The sequence below is a fragment of the Lacerta agilis genome, chromosome 15 (genome assembly GCF_009819535.1).
Source record: "Lacerta agilis isolate rLacAgi1 chromosome 15, rLacAgi1.pri, whole genome shotgun sequence".
Taxonomy (NCBI): domain Eukaryota; kingdom Metazoa; phylum Chordata; class Lepidosauria; order Squamata; family Lacertidae; genus Lacerta; species Lacerta agilis.
The window spans coordinates 23,563,666-23,582,430 of record NC_046326.1 but is presented as its reverse complement, the minus strand read 5'-3'; the positions used below and the strand labels follow the sequence as shown (position 1 = coordinate 23,582,430).

The 18,765-nt window shown below is 42.5% G+C and overlaps 1 protein-coding gene across 2 annotated transcripts in view; it reads left to right on the top strand.

Annotated features, from left to right (window-relative positions):
• The window catches only part of LOC117059766 (beta-galactosidase-1-like protein 2), a 70,261-nt gene that overhangs the window by 16,556 nt on the left and 34,940 nt on the right, over positions 1–18,765 (top strand). For both annotated transcript variants that reach the window (XM_033171584.1, XM_033171582.1), the window contains 3 exons: positions 938–1,033; positions 3,411–3,519; positions 5,248–5,340. In XM_033171584.1, coding sequence (XP_033027475.1) covers positions 938–1,033; positions 3,411–3,519; positions 5,248–5,340 — 298 coding nt within the window. The remainder of the gene's footprint in view (positions 1–937; positions 1,034–3,410; positions 3,520–5,247; positions 5,341–18,765) is intronic.

Here is an 18,765-nt window from a genome sequence, read left to right as displayed (position 1 = left end):
GAACTGAGTCCATGGTGTACAGCCTGTACCATTGTTTTTGCAGTTGGCCCAAATCACAGGTGATGTTCTAGGGGATGTGACTTTCCATCACATCAATGGCACCAGACCTGGGATATGTTTGTGGTGGTGTGGTAAAAACAACAACAACAACAACAACTGGGGAGAAACGGAGATTTCAGCATGCAGTTGAAGTGTGACAAAGCCATCGGATGGCTGTACTTGCACCATATTTCCTTCCCACTCAGTTGTTTCCTTTCCAAGCTAAAGTGTTTGTGAAAGGGGTCTTCTCTTGCATTTGAGCTCTCAAGGTATTTGACTGGCCTCTTCTAGAGGCAGAATGCAAAACATATGAGCTCATCCAATGATTGATGTCCAGAAAGGATAAACTGCTGCTGTTCATTTGCAGTTTAACTACATTTTAATGTGCTAAGCATCTAAGGGATTTTGTGGTAGTAGTGAAGCCTTGGTCTGTAATTGGCTGAGATGCTCCAATGTCACAGACAAACTGGCCAGTGGGAAGAGAGGTAAAGACAAGCATAAGGTTTTGAAATGTAGTGGGCTAGCAGCTATAATAGACTTTAGATGGGAGAAGAAGAAGTAGTCATTAGAAAGAAGGGAAAGAAGAAAAGGCAAAGGTGAGAGTGGAATAGGAAAGAGAACATGTAGAGAAGGGAGTCGGTGTTGCAGAAACATGGAGTGATGTTCTCATATTGTTTTGAAGCAACCAGTTTTATCACAGGCTCTGCTTGCTCTTAGTACTGCATTACTGTATGGCCATTCTTTTCCCCATTGCCAATGCTTTTATCACTACAGCTTGTGGGATCTTTCTAGATCAATGTTCTCCAGATCTGTAAGGTTTGCTAGTAGCTGTTCCTTATAACATCTCCTGCCAGCTTTGTGGTTCTCTCACTCTGCCTAACACTGTTTCCTTCTCCAGGGCTTTCCTTAGGACAGCTGAAGAAGTTGGGCTGTGGGTGATTCTGCGTCCAGGACCTTATATTTGCTCCGAGTGGGACCTTGGTGGTCTGCCCAGGTAAAGTCTAGATAGTTTTGGTTGTCTTTTAGACAACCTTGGCTCTGTGGCTCTCAATTCCTACTGCCCATCAGGACTTCAGGGTGCAGACTCTTAATTAGGAGAATGCAGAAAGACTGGTGATTCTGAAATGGCTAGTTGTAGTCCAAAATACAGGGCAGCTGGTTGCTGAAGGTTGGCATAGATGCACACTTCCCTTCTGTACTTCCCTTGTTCGCCCTGGGAAACTGGGTTTCTACCTCTTATTTTTGAACACCATTTCAATATTAAGAATAATAATAAAGATGGGTAGGAGCAATTTCATGTAGTTACTTCAAATATAATTTGGTTTTGCACATTTGATCTGAAGAGATTTGCTTTAACTGAATCTGTAAACTATGTCAGACAGCAGGAGAGACAGGGTACACAAATATTTTAAATAAATAAAAGATGCAGCTGCATAAAAATGGACAGAAATGTCTCACATCGTTTTACCACAAAGGGGGAGAGAAGACGTGAGAGCAGAATGAGGGAAAATCGGCTACCCGAATGGTTCTCTGCAGAGGCTCAACCTCTGGTGGGAAAGATGACTGAAGGAAATAAATAGGTGGGGACCGGCTTGTGCCAGCAGCTCCCCAGAGATCTGGTAACCAGGAGAGGATCCCAGCAGCTATGCTGTGCTCTTGAAACCTCTCATTTGCACTCCCGTTTGCATCAACAGGAGGTTCCCATGGGGTGAGGTAGGAGATGAAGAAAGTCCACATGCAAAGCAAACCTGGAAAACAGCCCGAGGATGTTAGAGATTCACTCATGCACATGGAGAGGCTGAGAGAGGCGCTGACAGAGGCACCTCGAGGATAAAGCAGGGCACAGGGTAAAGTCAGCCCAGGGTTCTTTGCTGAATTCCCTGACTTAGTACATAGCAGTATTCCTACACGGGTGGTATTTTACATAGGAAACAGAAACAGAGTCGGAAGGACCTTCAAAGGTCATCTCGTCCAACCCTCTTCCAATGCAGGAAATCTGAACAGTGACAGGGATTTCATGCATCAGCAACAGGGTAAATGGACTAGCTGATTTTAAAATAAATACTACTATTACATTTAAATCACACGTTCATAATAAAGCATGCAAGTTTTGCAGACTTATACCAAAAACCCACAAAGTGTCATATGCGTGGCAATTATTGCTTTGCACCCTTTATTATTTTGCAGAAAAGAGAGGAGGAAAATGCTTAGTGTTCAGAGCAAGACATTTTTTCTTTCCTCTTTTTGATGCAAAGTGTGAACAAATGTGCCTTGTTTGCGCTGCCTCCTCTTATGGGTGCCTATACCCATTTTCTCTGGAACGCTATCAACTGCTTTTGTGCATAATGCTGGCGAGGAAGGGGGGGGTGGTTTGCAAATTCTTTCCCTGTGAATAACTGAAACCAGAAGACTCCACGAACAAATGTTCCTTTTATTCCTGGTGGTAACAGGAACACTCTGACATTAGACTCCTTCTTACTGACTCCACTCTGCATCAGCTTATCTACTGTCGCATCTCCGTTCCCGCCCCCTGCCCAATCCCACTGCCTCGTCCACTACTAATTCTTGTCTCCATGACTCTCATTGTGTTTCTAACAATATCTGTGACAACCGTTCCTTCTCCATTCCTCAGACCCAACTCCTCTACATGCTAAAAGGGTTCATGAGGAGGATGGAACCTCCAAACTGCCTTTCATAAGCAAGTCTTTCCCCAACCCAGTCCCCTTTGGATGTTGATGGACTACAACTCCCATCACCCCAACCTTTGGCCATGCAGGCTGGGGCTGATGGGAGTTGGAGTCTGACAACATCCAAAAGGCACCAGGATAGGGCTGGGAATCCTTGCCATCCCCAGCCCCTCTCCCCTGAACTACCAACCCCAGGGCTCAGTGGGTAGAGAAAATAACTGTTAAACCCATTTAGATTCTGCAGTACAAACATACCTTAAGTCACGGGAAGGCTAGCAGTTTTCAAATATTATTCTTAATTCCCCCCACTTGGACCTGCTCCACTCATTCCCTGTCAGGGAAAAAGGCAGGATATCCATAAATATTAAATAGTAATAATTTAAACACATATCCATCCCTTCGTGCTCCACCCCACCTGCATGTGATCCTCCTCTGCATGCCACCTCCCATTCCCAACATGCTTTGCCACTTGTGCTCCCCATCCTTAACTTTGACAGCTTGTCCCTCTTCTGCACTTTAGCTTGTAGAGCAGAGGTGGGGAGCCTTACGCCTGGGGACCAAATGTGGCCTAGCCTGCTTTTGGGCTTCCCTGATTGGCCGAAGGAAGGAACAGATGTTCCTTTGGTCTGATCCAGCACGGCTCTTCTTACCTTCTCACAAGCTCTGGTCCTTTCCCCTCCTTAGCTGGTTGCTCCAAGACCCCGAAATGCAACTGAGGACAACGTACAAAGGCTTCACAGAAGCCGTGGATGACTACTTTGATCGCCTGATGCATGAGGTAGTCCGTCTTCAGGTAAATCAGATCATGGGCCACGCTGCTGCTGCTAAGCCACTTGCATTTTTAGACCAGGGTTGGTGCCAAGTCAGGGGTAGCCCTTGTGGGGTGGGCTGACCTGGAAACAGTGATTGGGGTCTGGGAAGCTGCCTCTGCCATTCTGGTTTTCTGACCATGCTCGGGAACAGCCTTCCCTAACTTGGTGTGCTCCAGACCTTTTGGACTGGAACTCCCACCAGCCTCAACAAACACAGCCAGTGGTCAAGGATGATGGGAGTTGTCCAACAGCCGCTGGCTGGCACCAGTTTGGTAAAGGCTGCTCTAGGGCGATGCTGCGTCAAAAGACAGCTGCTTCCCAGCTGCTTCCACCATAGTAAGCCATGGGAGCAAACAGCATAAGCAAGGTTGCCCTAAAGTTCTGTGTTGTTCTGTGCTTGAAACGCCTTTGCAACCAATGCAACTGTGCAACCTATATGTTTATTATTGTGAAATAACTTCTAAATGTGCAGTGCCCTGTGATGCTTTTAATTTTCTTCATAACCTGTATATCTCACACTTGGAGAACCTTGGCTGGGGGAATATGATTTTTCCAAAGCTACTGTAGGTGTCCATAGCTGAGCTGAAAGATTGTACAACTTTTGCTGTAACTGTCTTCATGTATTGTTCATGTGAAGTAGGTAGTTAATTCATGGACATCTAGAGGCAGAGCCCAGGCAACTTGCCCTGTGCTGACAGGGTAGGGACAAGAGCATGGTTTCATTCCCAGATAATCACCTGATGCCCTTTTCACACAAGTAAGATGAGTTGAAGCAGGCTCTGCAGAAGCTTCATTTGTGTAGGACTTTCATTTGTTCATTCTCACAACAAGCCTGGGAGGTAGCCAAGCATTTTGTACTCCTCTGTGCATTAAACTCAGCAACCCAGCAGGGGAGACTGTTAAGGTAGTCTCATTCGTTTGCAGATAGGGAACCAAGGCAGAGATACAGTTGATCATTCATGGCAGAGAGCCAGCTTACACATCCAGGAAAGGCATGTAGTGCAGCTCTTCTGTGACACACCACTTGAGCATGGCATGTTTGGATTTTTCCCGTGTCTAAAGTTCTTTGCATGTAGAAGGATAATACAAAGAGGATGCACTTCTCTGGGATGTGTGTGTGTGTGTGTGTGTGTGTGCGTGCGTTCAAGGAGGGTTTTGTGACTTAAGGAGTGTTCAGATATGAATTTTCTTCCTCTAATATGTAGTGGTGCAGAACCAGGGGGACTTTCCCAGATTGGCCCTGGAAGTCGTGGTGTGAAGTTCCAGTTTAGAGCCAATCTAGCCAATGGATCAAACCAATAAGGAAGGTCCTTAACAGTTATCTGCAAGTTCTCTTTCTCAATAAATCTTTATAGTTGGATTAGACCCACCAGAGACAGATGGATACCTTATGCCAGGCTTCCTCAGCCTCGGCCCTCCAGATGTTTTTGGCCTACAACTCCCATGATCCCTAGCTAGCAGAACCAGTGGTCAGGATTGGTGGGAATTGTAGTCTCAAAACATCTGGAGGGCCGAGGTTGAGGAAGCCTGCCTTATGCCAAGGGTAGCCAACATGATGCCCTCCAGATGCTGTTGGACTCCACGTCCTGTCGGCTCCAGGCAGAATGGCCAGTAGTCAGGGATGATAGGAGTTGTGGTCAAAGAAGATCTGGAGGACACCTTGTTGGCTACCTCTGTCTTATGTGTTCTCTCCTCCCCTCTTTTGGTAGTACAAGAATGGAGGACCAATCATTGCCTTCCAAGTAGAGAATGAATATGGCTCCTATGCTGAAGACCCAGATTACATGAAGTACATCAAACAGGTAAAGTGTTCCTCTGCCTCATTTTTATGTGTATTTTTGATGTTCCTGCCTGTACTGTGAACCACTCTGAGATCTACAGGTACATAGGGTGGTATACAAATGTTAATAACAACAACAACACATAATAAATAGTAATACATTGTGCCTTCTCATCTCTCTCTCTCTTTTTCTCTCTCTCTCCCCTCCATCCATCCCTCTCTTTCTTTCTTCCTCTGTGCTTTGCAAACATGACCTGAAAAATTAGAACCTTTGGTTATAGCCTCCCCATCTCTGCCATTAGTCCTGCCTGATTCACTTCAATCCTTTCCTTTATCCTCTTTCCTCCTAAATAAGTGATACAGGGTTGCAGCTGTATTGCTATACACCAGGGGTAAGGAACCTCATGTGTGTGTGTGGGGGGGGGGGTCAAAGGTGCCATCCAGCCTGTGTATCTGGCCCTTAGAACTCTCCTCAGGTCACACCCTTCAATGGATCTGCTTTGAACCCTGAATGAAATTGCGTGGCTGGAGTGTGGCCTTGAACTTCAATAATGCCTCTTGCTTGTCTGGATGCAGGGTAGAGAAGTAGTCTTGCCCACCACTGCCATGTGGCCCTCGGAATATTGCCTACAAGGGAATGTGGCCCTTGGACTGAAAAGGGTTCTCTACCCTTGCTATATACATTTATCTGTTGAGCTTACTTCTGAGTAAGCACGGGTAAGGTTTCACTGTGAACTTGCATTGGAGCAAAGGAGGGTGGGGAGTCCTGTAGCCTTCCAGGTATTAATGGAAGTATTTGCATTGAAAATAATACATTTTCTAAACAAATAGTGATATTGTGTTAAATTAAATCAGGGTGCCTTTTAAATCAAACAGAAGTATTGTTTTTTTAGTGACTAAACTATCCAACTGTGTTGTAACCCCCAAAATAACATAGCTAATTTTATTTTTTAAATGTCTGTGCTGCCTCTCCATCAATTTGAGATGGCTCACTGCCATCCATTTTAAATGCAGCGCTAATACAGTCAACACAATCGGACAATTCAAACACAGTGTGTGTGTGTGTGTGGCCAGGGGAAGCTGCTGTAGCGCAAGGCATTTCCCCCCCCCCTTTCATTTATCCTAGTTGGTATTTGTACTGGATTTGAATCAATTTTACGTATGTGTTATTGAATTGTGTGTAGATGTGTGTAACAACTTGTGTATATATAAAACGTGTGCGTATAGCAACTTGGGACCAGTTTACCTACGCAATCGCCTACTCCATATGTGCCCACTTGACTGCTTCAGTTGGTGGAATTGGCACTTCTGTAGGTGCCTAATTATACCCCTTCCACATTTGTAAGAACTCAGTCATTTAGACTTCCGGTTTGGTCCTCGCCATCGTCGGACGCGCGTTGTGCAGCTCCGTTTTCGAAGCGGCCGACGCGGTTGCTGGCAGGAGAAGAAGGAGGGGGCTGGGCTCCGAGCCCCCTTCAACCCCCAGGGAGGGTGTCTCTGGGGCACAGAAAGTGGCGAAAGCGCGGGGAGCAGCGGCTGCGGTGGCGGGCGTGAGGGCTCCAGCAGCGCGGAGGCGGGAGGAGCCGAACGCCTAATAGAACGCAGCGAGCTCCCGGGTAAGCAACGCCTTGGCTCCAGCCAGCAGCGAGCCCGGTTCCGAGATGTCACCGGGACCAAATTTCCTTTAATAGAGCTCCGATTTGGAGAGAAACTAAAAGGAGAAGTCCGGGTTACGTTGCGACACCCCGGAACGGAAAGAGCGCAACGGAGCTTTTACAAGTAATGGAATAGATCTTCTGAGAGCAGCAGCACGTAGGTGCAAGGACGTTCTCTTCATTAAATAATATAAGGACTAAAGTCACAAACGGACAGAGGTATAGTGTAAATATTTGGCTTAACATGGATGTTGGTGTTAATTAGGACTGTTGGAGAATAAGAACTATCCACAATGGCGTCGGAGAGAGGAATGAGCCAGCAGTAAAAAACAAAAGACACATCAGGAGGCGGATAACAGATTAGAACGCACTTTAGCAAGCTCATCCGCCTGGAGATTTATACCTTTCCGGATTAATTCCTTTGGATTGTTTAAAGCACTTCACTATCTTTACTATCTTTACTAAAGCACTTTACTATCTCTAGCCGTGTTGGAGGCAAGTGAGTGGGTTGCCTAGAGCCCAGGCCTGTCCAGGCCTGTTCAGAGCACCTTACTGCCCCCTGCAGCCTCGGAGGTTACATACAGGACTGTTCATTACTCAGGACTGCTTAAAGCATCTCATCACCCTTTGCTGCTAAGGAAGGAACTCGTGTGACTGTTTAAAGACACGTATCGATTAAAGCACTTTATTGTCCTCTACTGCTTTGAAGGTAATGTATTAGACTGTTTAAAGCGTTGAGTTGTTTAAAGCACCTTACTGCCCTCTGCTGTATCGGAGGCAAAGAACTGAACGGATTAAAATCTTGAATTGCTTGAGGCACTTTACTGCTCCTGGCAGCTAAGGGGGAAATAATTTGAACTATCTAAAACCTTTGAATTATCTGAAGCACATTCAAGTCTTGGGCGGACTAGAAAACAAGGTACTGAACTATTGGTAACCTTGGACTCTCAAAATCATTCCGTCTCTCTTTGGTGTACTGCAGAGAAGAAAACCCTTAGGACCAAGATCATCAGTAATATCAACACTGAATGCTAGTAAAAGGTTAATTCAGAACACCTGATGAGACAACCAATGAGTAATCTATATCACTGGACTGGATGAATTTGATCAAATGATGTATAATTGGCAATAGTTATTGAGATAAACCACCTCCCAGCTTAAATCCCACCCCCCCCCCAATTTTTTTTTTAAATTATTACTATTATTTCCTTTTCTTTATTTCCCCCTCCCCTTTTTTTTATCCTTTCCCCCCTCCTACTTTCCCACTTTTTATAAATTTTTTTTTGTTTTGTTTCCCTTTTTTTATCTTTTTTCTTTTTTCTTCTCTTCTCCTCTCCTCTCCCTCTGCTTACCTCCCTTCTTCCCTAGGTTACACCTGCCGGCCGGCCCGATTTCCCAGGCGCTCTTAATATTGAAACAATAGAGTCATACTGGGTTATTATATATACAATAGATGATGAAAGTTTAACAGAATGTCAACCAAAAAGAATACTGTACCACCGCAAAGTAGAAAAGGGTCAGGAGTGGAGTCAGAGATGGCAATGGATATAAAAGAATTAATGTTAAATCTGAGAAAAGATATATTAGATTTAAAACAGGAATTGAAAATGGAGATTGGAGAAAATACAAAAAGAAATGAAGAACAGTTTCAAAAAATGGGAGAAAAATTAGATCAAAATGTTATGGCCACTGAATCTCTGTCAAAACAGGTAGAGGACCTGGCACAGAAAAATACAGAACTGAACTCTATGGTGCAAGAGCTAAAAGGGAAGACGCAAAGTGTGGAAGAAACCACTAAGAAACTGGGTAGGGAGGGAAAGGAGATAAGAAAAGAGGTAAATAAGACTAAAAAGGAGGTGGTGAATTTAAGATCAGAGCAGGAAGATATCCTAGATTCTATAGCTATGCTTCAGATGCATAGAAAAGAAAAAACATTGCGTCTAAGAGGAATCTTAGAAGAAGTGGGAGAGATGCTGGAAGGAAAAATAATCCCTGCATTGGCAAATTGGCTGGAGATGCAGGAATCAGAAATTTCCTCCAGCATCGAATCCTTATATAGAACCAATTCAAAAACTGCAAAAGCCAACAAATGGCCATCGGATTGTCTCATTACTTTTAGAACAATGGAAATAAGAAACAAAATCTTGCAAACTAGTAATAGGAAAAAACTGGTGATCCAGGGAAAAGAAATAGTGATATACAAAATCATTCCTTACAGACTGTTAAAAAAACGAGAAGTATATAAACCTCTGGTAGAAACCCTACAGAAAAAAAATATAAAACATAAATGGGAGTTCCCAGAGGGGATATCCTTCTCTTACAAGGGGATGAGGAAAAAATGTTTATCAGGAGAAGAAATGGAAAGATTCAGGAGAACCTATAAGGGGGACTTCGGCGATAACAAACAACAGGAAATAGAAGTAGGAGAATTAGTTGATGAAGAAGAATCCAACTAATAGATACTTTTTATTGAATAAACTATATTAATTAATGAAAATAAATGATGGAATTGAAAATAGCATCGTGGAATATAAATGGGTTAAACGAGAAAAGGAAAAGGAATAAAATATTTCATGTGTTGGAAAAACAAAAAAACGACATCACATGCCTACAAGAAACACACATCATCCCAAAACATCAAAGATTGTTAATGAACAGAAAACTGGGTCAAGAATTTATTGCTTCATATAACAAAAAGAAAAGAGGCATAGTAATGTATGTACATTCAAAACTGGAACCGAAGCTTTTGTACAGAGATGACCAGGGGAGAATATTGATGGTAGAAGTCCAAGTTAAAGGAGAGAAAATGATCCTAACTGGAATCTATGCCCCTAATGAAAAGAAAAAAGAATTTTATCAGGGGCTACAGGAGATACTACAGGAATATATAGGGGAGAAACTCATCATGATGGGCGACCTTAATGGGGTGGTGGAACCTGAAATAGACAGATCTAAAAAAAAAGCGGACGCAAAACAAAGTAGATTACCCAATTCCTTCTTTCAAATGGTAGACATCATTGGTTTATTTGACGCCTGGAGATTCAAACATCCATCTGAAAAAGAGTTTACACACTATTCTCACGCTAAAAAATCTGCGGGTAGAATAGACGCAATCTGGACAACAAAAGAGTTACTGGGGGAGATCCATACAGCAGAAATCCATCCTAATATCATATCAGATCATAATCAAATCCAACTGATTATAAGAGGTAAACAGATAGGAGGTAGGAGATGGAAATTGAATGAAAGCCTTCTGAAAGATGATAAGATTCTGTCGTCTGCAAAGAGAACTTTAAAAGAATACTTTCAGATCAATACTGATAATGAGGTCAATATCAAAACAGTATGGGAGGCGAGCAAAGCCGTTTTAAGAGGCTTTTTTATACAGCAGAACTCCTACCAAAATAAAATAAAGGGAAAAAAGAAAACAGAACTCTGGGAAGAGATAAAAAACCAGGAAAGAGAACTATTTAAAGATCCAGATAACGAGACCATCAAAGATAAGATAAACTTTCTTAAGATGCAATACGAAATTATATTAAATGAAGAGATAGAATGGAAAATTAAGGCTACAAAACAAAAATATTTCGAACACGGAAATAGACCAGGCAGACTGCTTGCCTGGCAACTGAAGGGAAAGAAAAACCAAGGTATCATAAATAAAATTAAAATAGGTGAGAACTGGATCACAGATCAGGCGAAAATAAACAAATCGTTTATAGATTACTTTACGGGTCTATACAGAAAAGAAAAAGAGGATATAGAGAAGATCACATTGTACATAAAAAAGAACAAGTTAAAAGAGCTGCCAAAGGAGAAATTGGGGAACCTCAACTTACCTATATCAGAAACAGAAATCCACAACTCCATCAAAAAACTACAAATAGGAAAATCCCCAGGCCCCGATGGCCTCACAGCCCTATATTATAAAAAACTAGAAGAGATATTAGCTTCACCTCTACGGGATACAATAAACGAGATCTTGGCCACGGGAGAAATACCGAACACATGGAAGGATAGCTTTATTACGCTAATACCCAAACCAGAATCAGACTCTACCCTGATGACAAACTACAGACCCATCGCACTTCTAAATACAGATTATAAAATCTATGCAGATATTATGGCCCAAAGGCTCAAAGAAGTGCTCCAGGAAGTAATTCATAACGATCAGACAGGGTTCCTACCCAAACGTCACCTAAACAGCAATGTAAGACAAATTATCAACATACTGGAATATCTGGACTTTAAAATAAACAAACCAGCGGCAATAATGTTACTGGATGCAGAAAAGGCATTCGACAAAATCTCGTGGGCCTTTATGAAGGAACTAATAAAGCAGATGGAGACGGGAGTCACATTCTACAAAGGTATATGCGCCATCTATGAGGAACAAAGAGCCAACCTCATAATAAACGGTTCTATAACAGGAAGCTTTCCAATAAGTAAAGGGACCCGACAGGGGTTTCCCCTCTCCCCCTTAATATTCATACTGGTGATGGAAATTTTGAATAATCAGCTTAGAGAGGATTCAGGAATCACTGGTATCAAAAGTCTGGGAAGAACATACAAGATAAAAGCCTTCGCGGATGATCTGATTTTAACAACTGAAACACCACAGGAAAGCATAGCGAGGGCCTTAGAAATTATAGAGGAATACGGAAGCCTGGCAGGATTCAAGCTTAACAAGACAAAAACAAAAATGCTTGTGAAAAATATGCCAGAGAAGGACATAGAACGGTTGGAAAAGACCACAGGCATAAAGGTATGCCAGAAAGCAAAATATCTTGGAGTGTGGATCACCCCAAAAAATATAGATCTGTTCCAGAATAATTACATCCCGATTTGGAACAACATAAAGTACAACATGGAAAAATGGAGTAAGCTAAAATTGTCCTTACTAGGGAGGGTAGCAACCGTGAAAATGTTGGTGCTTCCTAAACTCCTGTTCTTATTCCAGACAATCCCTATACTGGGGGGGGAAGACAAGCTGAAAGAATGGCAGAGGGACATTGCGAGGTATATCTGGCAAGGTCAGAGACCGAGAATTAAACATTTAAATATGATTGACATCAAAACAAGAGGAGGACTGGCCTTGCCAGATATAATCTTGTACTATGATGCCGCCTGCCTTACTTGGATAGCTGAATGGTGCCGACTAGAAGATCTGGAATTGTTAGATTTAGAAGGATTCAACCTGAGATTTGGATGGCACGCATATCTAAACTATGATAAGCATAAGATCCATAAAGACTTCTCAAACCATATCATAAGAGGCTCCATAATGAAAGTTTGGTTAAAATATAAACATCTACTGGAACAACATATGCCATGGTGGAACTCCCCATTAGAGGCCCAAGAGAGAAGAGGTCACGCTCGAACGACCAAATGGCCAACGTACCTTGATTTGCTGGAAAGAAGAGATAAAAAATTAGAACTAAAATCATACGAAAATTTAAAGAACACAGTAAAGGACTGGTTTACTTACTATCAACTCTTCGAGAGATATAAAGTCGATAGCAAAATAGGATTTGAAAAAGAACCTTCCAAATTTTATTTGGAAGTGTTAAATTCTAAAACAAAAACGCTATCAAAAGCATACAGGATACTGTTAGACTGGATGGTCATGGAGGAACAAATAAAAACCTCAATGACACGCTGGGCACAAGACGTAGGTCAAAACATCATGTTAGCTAGATGGGAAAATCTATGGAAGGTGAACTGGAGTTTCACAGCATACAACTCAATCAGGGAAAACATGATTAAAATGTTTTATAGGTGGCATATTACCCCTTACAAACTTTCTAAAATGTACAGGAATGCAAGTAAAAAATGCTGGCGATGTGACGAAGTTGGGAACTGGTATCATCTATGGTGGGAATGCAAACAGATAGAGTCATTCTGGAGAGAGATCCATCTAGAAATAGAATTAATATGTAACATCAAATTTAAAAGAACACCGGAAGCTTACCTTATAGGCATAACAACGCCTGACATTCCAATGAGAGTACGAAGTTTTTTTTATATGCCACAACTGCGGCTAAAACTTTAATAGGCACAAAATGGAAAAGTGCGACAGTGCCAAATATAAAAGATTGGATGAATAAAACGCTAGAATATGTAGAACTGGCACATCTCACAGAAAAAATTAAAGACAATCCAAAAGAAAAATTTATAAAGGAGTGGAACGACTTTATACAATATCTAAAGAAAAGATGTAACACCAATACAGTAGCTATTATGGAATAGCCTCTGCCGCACTACAAAATGAAAAAAAAAAAGAATAAAGAAAAGGAAATAGAAGTTAAAGATAACATCAAAAGAACAACATTCGGGCTGAGTCCCAAATATTGAAAGTATATTTAATATTAAATTTAATGAAGAGATAAAATGGGAAGCCTTAGGAAGGAACTATAAATAATTTTAGCCTCACTGAGGTAATCAGGAGGCTAGAATAAGAGAGTATTTTTAAAGAATTCATTTAATAAAATTATTCGGATTAGTATTACATGAATTTATATTTATTTATGTGGGTTTGTTTTTTGTGTAGTTGTACTATGTGATTGTATGTATTTGTATGTGTGTATGTATATGTACATGTAAGTATGTAATTTGTAATTGTAATTTGTTTAATTAAAAAAAAAAAAAAGAACTCAGTCATTTAGTGCGACAGCAGCTGCACTTCGGAACTCCCTGCCCATTGAGATCAAGCAGGCTCCTTCACTGCACTCTTTTCTGCACCTGCTAAAAGCATTCTTGTTTAGATAAGCCTACTCAGATGCTTTAAATTTTTATTTTCTTTAGTATTTTAACTTGTATGTTTTAAAGCAGGGATGTGAATTTTTCTTGAATTTTCTTGTTTTATCTTTTTGTAAACCACCTTGAGGTTTCTTGCAGTCGAGTGGTGTATAAACTTTATGAAACAAATGAAACACATGCACATACATGTGTCTTAGGTGTTTTTCGATATGCAATTGTTCTGTGTATGTTTCTGTTGCACTTTAAATCGCTTTGGGGTGTCTCATGGGATGTGATTTATAAATGGAAATAAATGACAATAGTACTGAAAGTTAGAACATGGGGAGCCCACAAAGTCCAAGTGGAACAAAAGGAAAGGGGTGGATAAGCCCCTTATTTAAGAGGCTTTGTATAGTGGATGCAACCCCCCCCCCCCCACTTTCCTTCCTGAGAGCAAAAAGCAGTGAAATGAGTATTTGGCACTGTGGACAAACTTAGGGCTTTTCCTTGCGAGAGATTATTTTGCCTGTCAGACCTAGACTGCCTTGTAAACCTCTGTAATCTGAAGCTCAGCCCAGGGCAGGCTAATTTTAATAATGCTTCCCTCTGTTGCCTCGTCCAGCACGGATCTTTCCACAGGCCCTGCCTGCAATCTGGGCAAGCACCGGAGTTGGCAGGCACCCAGAGAAGACCATTTTTAGCTTGGCAAATCCTCTCTAAGCCGCACCCAGCTTTCTCTGTTCGACTGGCTCCAATGCAGCACCGCAGCAAAAGGTTAATTGCCAGAGGCCTTGTTAAGGTCACTGCTAGTTTTTTAAATTTTTATTTTATTTCTTTACTGAGCATTGTGTCAGGGAAACAATGGCTGCTTTGGGCGCGCGCGAACAGCTCGAGGGAGCTGTCTGCTGAACATCCTGCCATTGTCGTAAGCAGAAGCAGCTTAGGCCTGTCTGATATTGTTACCCTGAGCGAGGTGGGATGAAGGCGGCTCGTTCCGCCTCCTTCAGTTCCATAATCCATGGACAAAGACCACAAAAACAAAAAAAGGAAACACTGCTTAGCTCTAAGAAACTTGAATGCAAAAAGGGGGGGGGGTATGATGATAGTTCCACATTAAAATACAGCGAACCATAGCAATGCAATCACTTATGTATTGACAGCCAGTCCTCATTAGCAGAATCAGTTTTGACATCCCTTGTGTGTTTTGACTCTGTTGGTCTTCCTCAGAGGCGTACTCAGTGGCAACCCTTTTGAGCAGGGATAGCCAACGTGGTGCCCTCCAGATGTTGTTGAATGACAGCTCCCATCGCCTCTGACCATCAGTCATGGTGGCTGGAGCTGATGGCAGTTGGAGTCCAACATCAGGAGGCCACCATGCTGGCTACTCCTGATTTTATGTGACCACCTTTTCATCTCCAGACTTGCCAGCTGCCCCAAAGACATCTGTTATCTTAAAGAGATTTGGCCTCTTTTGGACCTCTGATACTTCCCTCCTGTTCAGTGTCCCATTTAACAGTCTTTCCCCATGTTCTGCAGCAGCGGATCCAGGTTTCCTGCTGCATCACATCTCAAAAGGCTGTTAAACTAGAACTCGTCCTTGGAACAAGTGGGAGATGCAGCCAATCCTAGTCTCCTAATAAGTGCATATATACACAGGTTCCACTATCCAAACACACATTATACAAAAATTCACTTATCCAAACACAAGGAATTAGTACCTGCAGAGCTCACAATACACGCCGCAGATTCAGATATCCGAACAGCCAGACTTGCATGTAGGGCTGTAAACAAATAAGCAGCCTTAAACAAGCCTTACATTTTGTGTTTTGCTGGTCTGCGGTAGCTGTGGTAAAAAGGAGGGAGGGAGGGAGGGAGAAGGAGAGCTAGGATGAATAAGAGTGCATTTTCCCTTCCTTGTTTGCTTTTTGCAAGGTTTCAGGCAGTTTTCCAGGGTTTTTTCATCATTTTCGGGTCAAAATTCCATAGTCAGGAATGCATTAGAAATTTCCCCACTGAAATCAAGGGAAATTGTCAGCTCCTTACGTGAACTGTTGTGTACACACACACACACAAACATGCAATGTGTGAATCAGCCTTCACTGATTCAGCCTACTAAAATCCTGGGGTTTTAGTATCTTCCCTCCTTTCCAGCTTAGGTGCCCCTGGCCAATTAGATCTGGTTGAAATCACCTTCTCCCTCCCTTCCAACTAGACAGTTTGCAGGCATTCAGCCAAAGGAGTCACACAGTGAGGCTCCTAATCCCCTTTCTTGTAATTCCACCATTGTCTGACTGGAGATGGGGAAAGTTGCATAGGAGGAGTGATGTGGCTCCCAATCTCTCCCACTCAGCATCAGAGGCTGGTACATCCTATATCCTATTTTGTTCACAGCTGGACGAAGGAGAGATGTTAACTGAGATGGCTCCTCTGCTGTAGAACTGCAGGCTGTTGCCTGTGGTTTATAGGTCCGTAGTAAATACTTTGCCTGAAATGACCAATCAGTTTTGATTCTCTCGGTTTCTCATCCCCATCCCCACCCCCATCCCATTTTAAATTCAGTTCTCCACATTTCTGTAGCAATTTGTTTGTGTGTTTTTTTAAAAAAGAAACATCCATGAAAATTCACCAGCATTTTAATGCACATTTCTCTAAATAAACACATTTTAATATGCAGTCTTCACTAACACACACATTTTTGCAAACCATTTCCGCTAATCTTATGCATTTCTTTATTTTATTTTCAGTAATATATCTTCTTTTTCCTGTACTCATGCCCTAATACATGCATTTTTTGGCTGGAGAACTGCATCGTAACATTTGTACAAGTGCAGATTCTGAAGGATGGCTGAGCTTTGGTTCTCAAACTGTTTGCTTTTAAATATTTTTGTTAACTGCTTTGAGGTGTTTAACAATCAAGCGTTGTAGAAATTTTATGAAATAATTAAATAACAATAAATGTGAACTAAACTGAGCTCCTCCCCCATTCCTCTCACATGGTAGGCAAAAGAGCACTCATCTGAACACGGCAGCATGCACCAGGCATTTTTCACATAATGTGGTCACGATATTCTCAGTTTCTGGATCTCTTGGCCTCTCTCTCGCTGAGATCTCATGCTGCCACCTACACCTTGCAGAAGATATGCGAGCAAGCATTCAAATTGATTAGAGCATACACACACCTGGGCCCTCTTGCCTGTTCCTATTTTTGTTTTCCTTGCATCGCCTTGCAAGTCAAGTATTTGTTGAAGCCTACAGCTCTTTACTCCCGATAATGACATGAATGCAACACTCCTGTGTGTTAATGTTTCACTTCTTTTAACTAATAGAATTTGCTCATGGCTATATCTTATTGTGAGCCCTGCAAGACCTACCTGGCCTGAGAGGGCTGACCCCCAGCTACAAGGGATGCTTCTGCAGTTCAGGATGTCTAGAGACAATCAAGGATGGGATATTGCTTAGAGGTTATTGCTTGGAGTCAGAATTTATTCTTGGAGTTGCATCTATTTCGCTATTCATCTTGACTATGTTCTTGCATTTGTATAGTTAGACTTTTATTACAGTTATCAGTGGATTGTTTAATTTTGCTGTGCATTAATGTGAAATGTTTTCCTTAATTTATTGTTTATACGACTAGTTAAATTTTGCTGTGTCTTTTAATTGAAAATGTAAAACATTTTGATGTGAGCCCTCTTGAGCAGGGCTTACTGTATCTCACTTTAGCTTCATAATAACAACCCTTGGAGGTGGGCCTGGCTCAGGTAGCGGCCCGCTTCACATGTCACGTTAAACTATAGTGTAAAACAAACTGTGGTTTAATGTGTATGATCAGTGTGATGCTCAAAAGTTCCAGTGCCATTCCACCCCCACTTCTGCTGCGGCTGCAGTGCAATCACAGAGCCTGGCTTGTGTTGTGTGAACATGGCCTTGTGGTTTGTTTCGGTCAAACCAGGAGTGTTATCTATGGTTTGTTATCAGGCAAAGCAAACAATCAGGTTCAGGGATGTGAACCTAAGTCTGTCAAACCAAGGGCCACCTTGCTAACTACAATGTTATTATGTGGCTTTCAGCGGAGTCTGATAGATGGGATATTATGCCGTGTATGTGCTCAACGCAGCTGTCTGCATTTTTGGACTCTCCTAGGGGCTGTGACTATGAGGACCCCCATTACAACCTCTAGCACCAAGATTTACCACTCCACCTTTGGCTGTACCCCAGTGGTTTCCAGTCTGTGTTCCAAGAGGCCCAGCTAGCTGCAAACCCCTTCCCGTAGATCATTTTACAGCACAGCCCTATGCATGCCTACTTGGACATACATCCCACTGAGTGCAAAGGGTTGCATACAGCATTAGTTTCTCAACTCCTCTTTCAACTGTATTCCCCTTGCAAGTGAGGGTAGAAAGATTTTCTCCCCCCCCCGCCCCCCGTGTTAAATACCCCTGATGGGCCACGTTACTATTTAGGAGATTTAATAGCTGGGTCAACCTGTCTCAACAACCATGGGTTCCATGATCCTTGCAAAATGATGCGGAGGAACTTGGTGTTTGCTCACTAATGCACCCCCTCAGCCATTTCTTTCCTTGGAACAAAGTGGTGCAATGCAGCAAATATGCAAAGGACTCCTCCCGTGGCAGCAGGTGGATGCTTCACTTGCTTTTAAGCCTGGAGGCTGAGTGGTGTGCAATATAAGCTGCTCGGATGAGGTGGGAGCCTGGTGCTTTAGCCCAGAGCCAGCAGCTTTTGTTGTGACTTTACGTTGTGTGATGCTCTCACCCTCATACCTGCAGAAAATAATAATGAACTTGAGTGTCAGGTTGCCCAGAACTTTGTTGAAAGTGTGGGCGGATTAAAGGTAAAGGGTAAAGGGACCCCTGACCTTTAGGTCCAGTTGCGGATGACTCTGGGGTTGCGGCTCTCATCTCGCTTTACTGGCCGAGGGGGCATACAGCGCTAGGCTGTGTGGTTTGGACTATAACTCTCATCAGCCAGCTGGGGCTGATGAGTTTGCACTTCGACAGCATCGGATGGCACCAAGTTGGGGAAGGCTGGTTTATAGG